We start from the raw sequence: 422 nt of genomic DNA, 5'->3' as shown, positions 1-422 counted from the left end.
GGCATTCCTCACCACCTTCTGCCCTAGCCATCTCCCCACCCCAAAGCCCCTACCCCACTCACTCAGTGAGGCCCTTGATGGGTTTCACCCCCGGACGTTTCTTGCCCGCCTCAGTGGCCATCTTCTCCAGGATATGACTCTCGTCCATAGCACTCTGGACCTCTGGAAAGGGCAGGATCCGAGAGACACTCAGCTGGGCTCCTCCTGCTTCCCTGCCCGGGGCCAGTTTCTCTGGCATCCTAGGCCCAGGCCACTTACAAGGGGCACCATTATGTGCTGCACAGTCACTGTGCCCCTCACTGAGCTGGGGGTCCAGGGCCCCAGAGATGAGTCATGCCAAGCCCTCCTCAAGCCTCACGAGAAGACAGTCACCAGCAATGTCAGCATGAGTGGTAAGAGTCATAGGAAGCACAGGCAGCTAG

General features: G+C 59.2%; 1 protein-coding gene across 1 annotated transcript in view; it reads right to left on the bottom strand.

Moving 5' to 3' along the window:
* BPIFB6 (BPI fold containing family B member 6) overlaps positions 1-422 on the bottom strand; it is an 11,409-nt gene that overhangs the window by 9,690 nt on the left and 1,297 nt on the right. The window contains exon 2 of the mRNA XM_006767894.2: positions 63-162. Coding sequence (XP_006767957.1) covers positions 63-162 — 100 coding nt within the window. The remainder of the gene's footprint in view (positions 1-62; positions 163-422) is intronic.

Source organism: Myotis davidii, unplaced genomic scaffold (genome assembly GCF_000327345.1).
Source record: "Myotis davidii unplaced genomic scaffold, ASM32734v1 scaffold562, whole genome shotgun sequence".
NCBI classification, from domain to species: Eukaryota; Metazoa; Chordata; class Mammalia; order Chiroptera; family Vespertilionidae; genus Myotis; species Myotis davidii.
The sequence above is the reverse complement of the archived record's forward strand: the minus strand, read 5'-3'. Positions and strand labels throughout refer to the sequence as shown.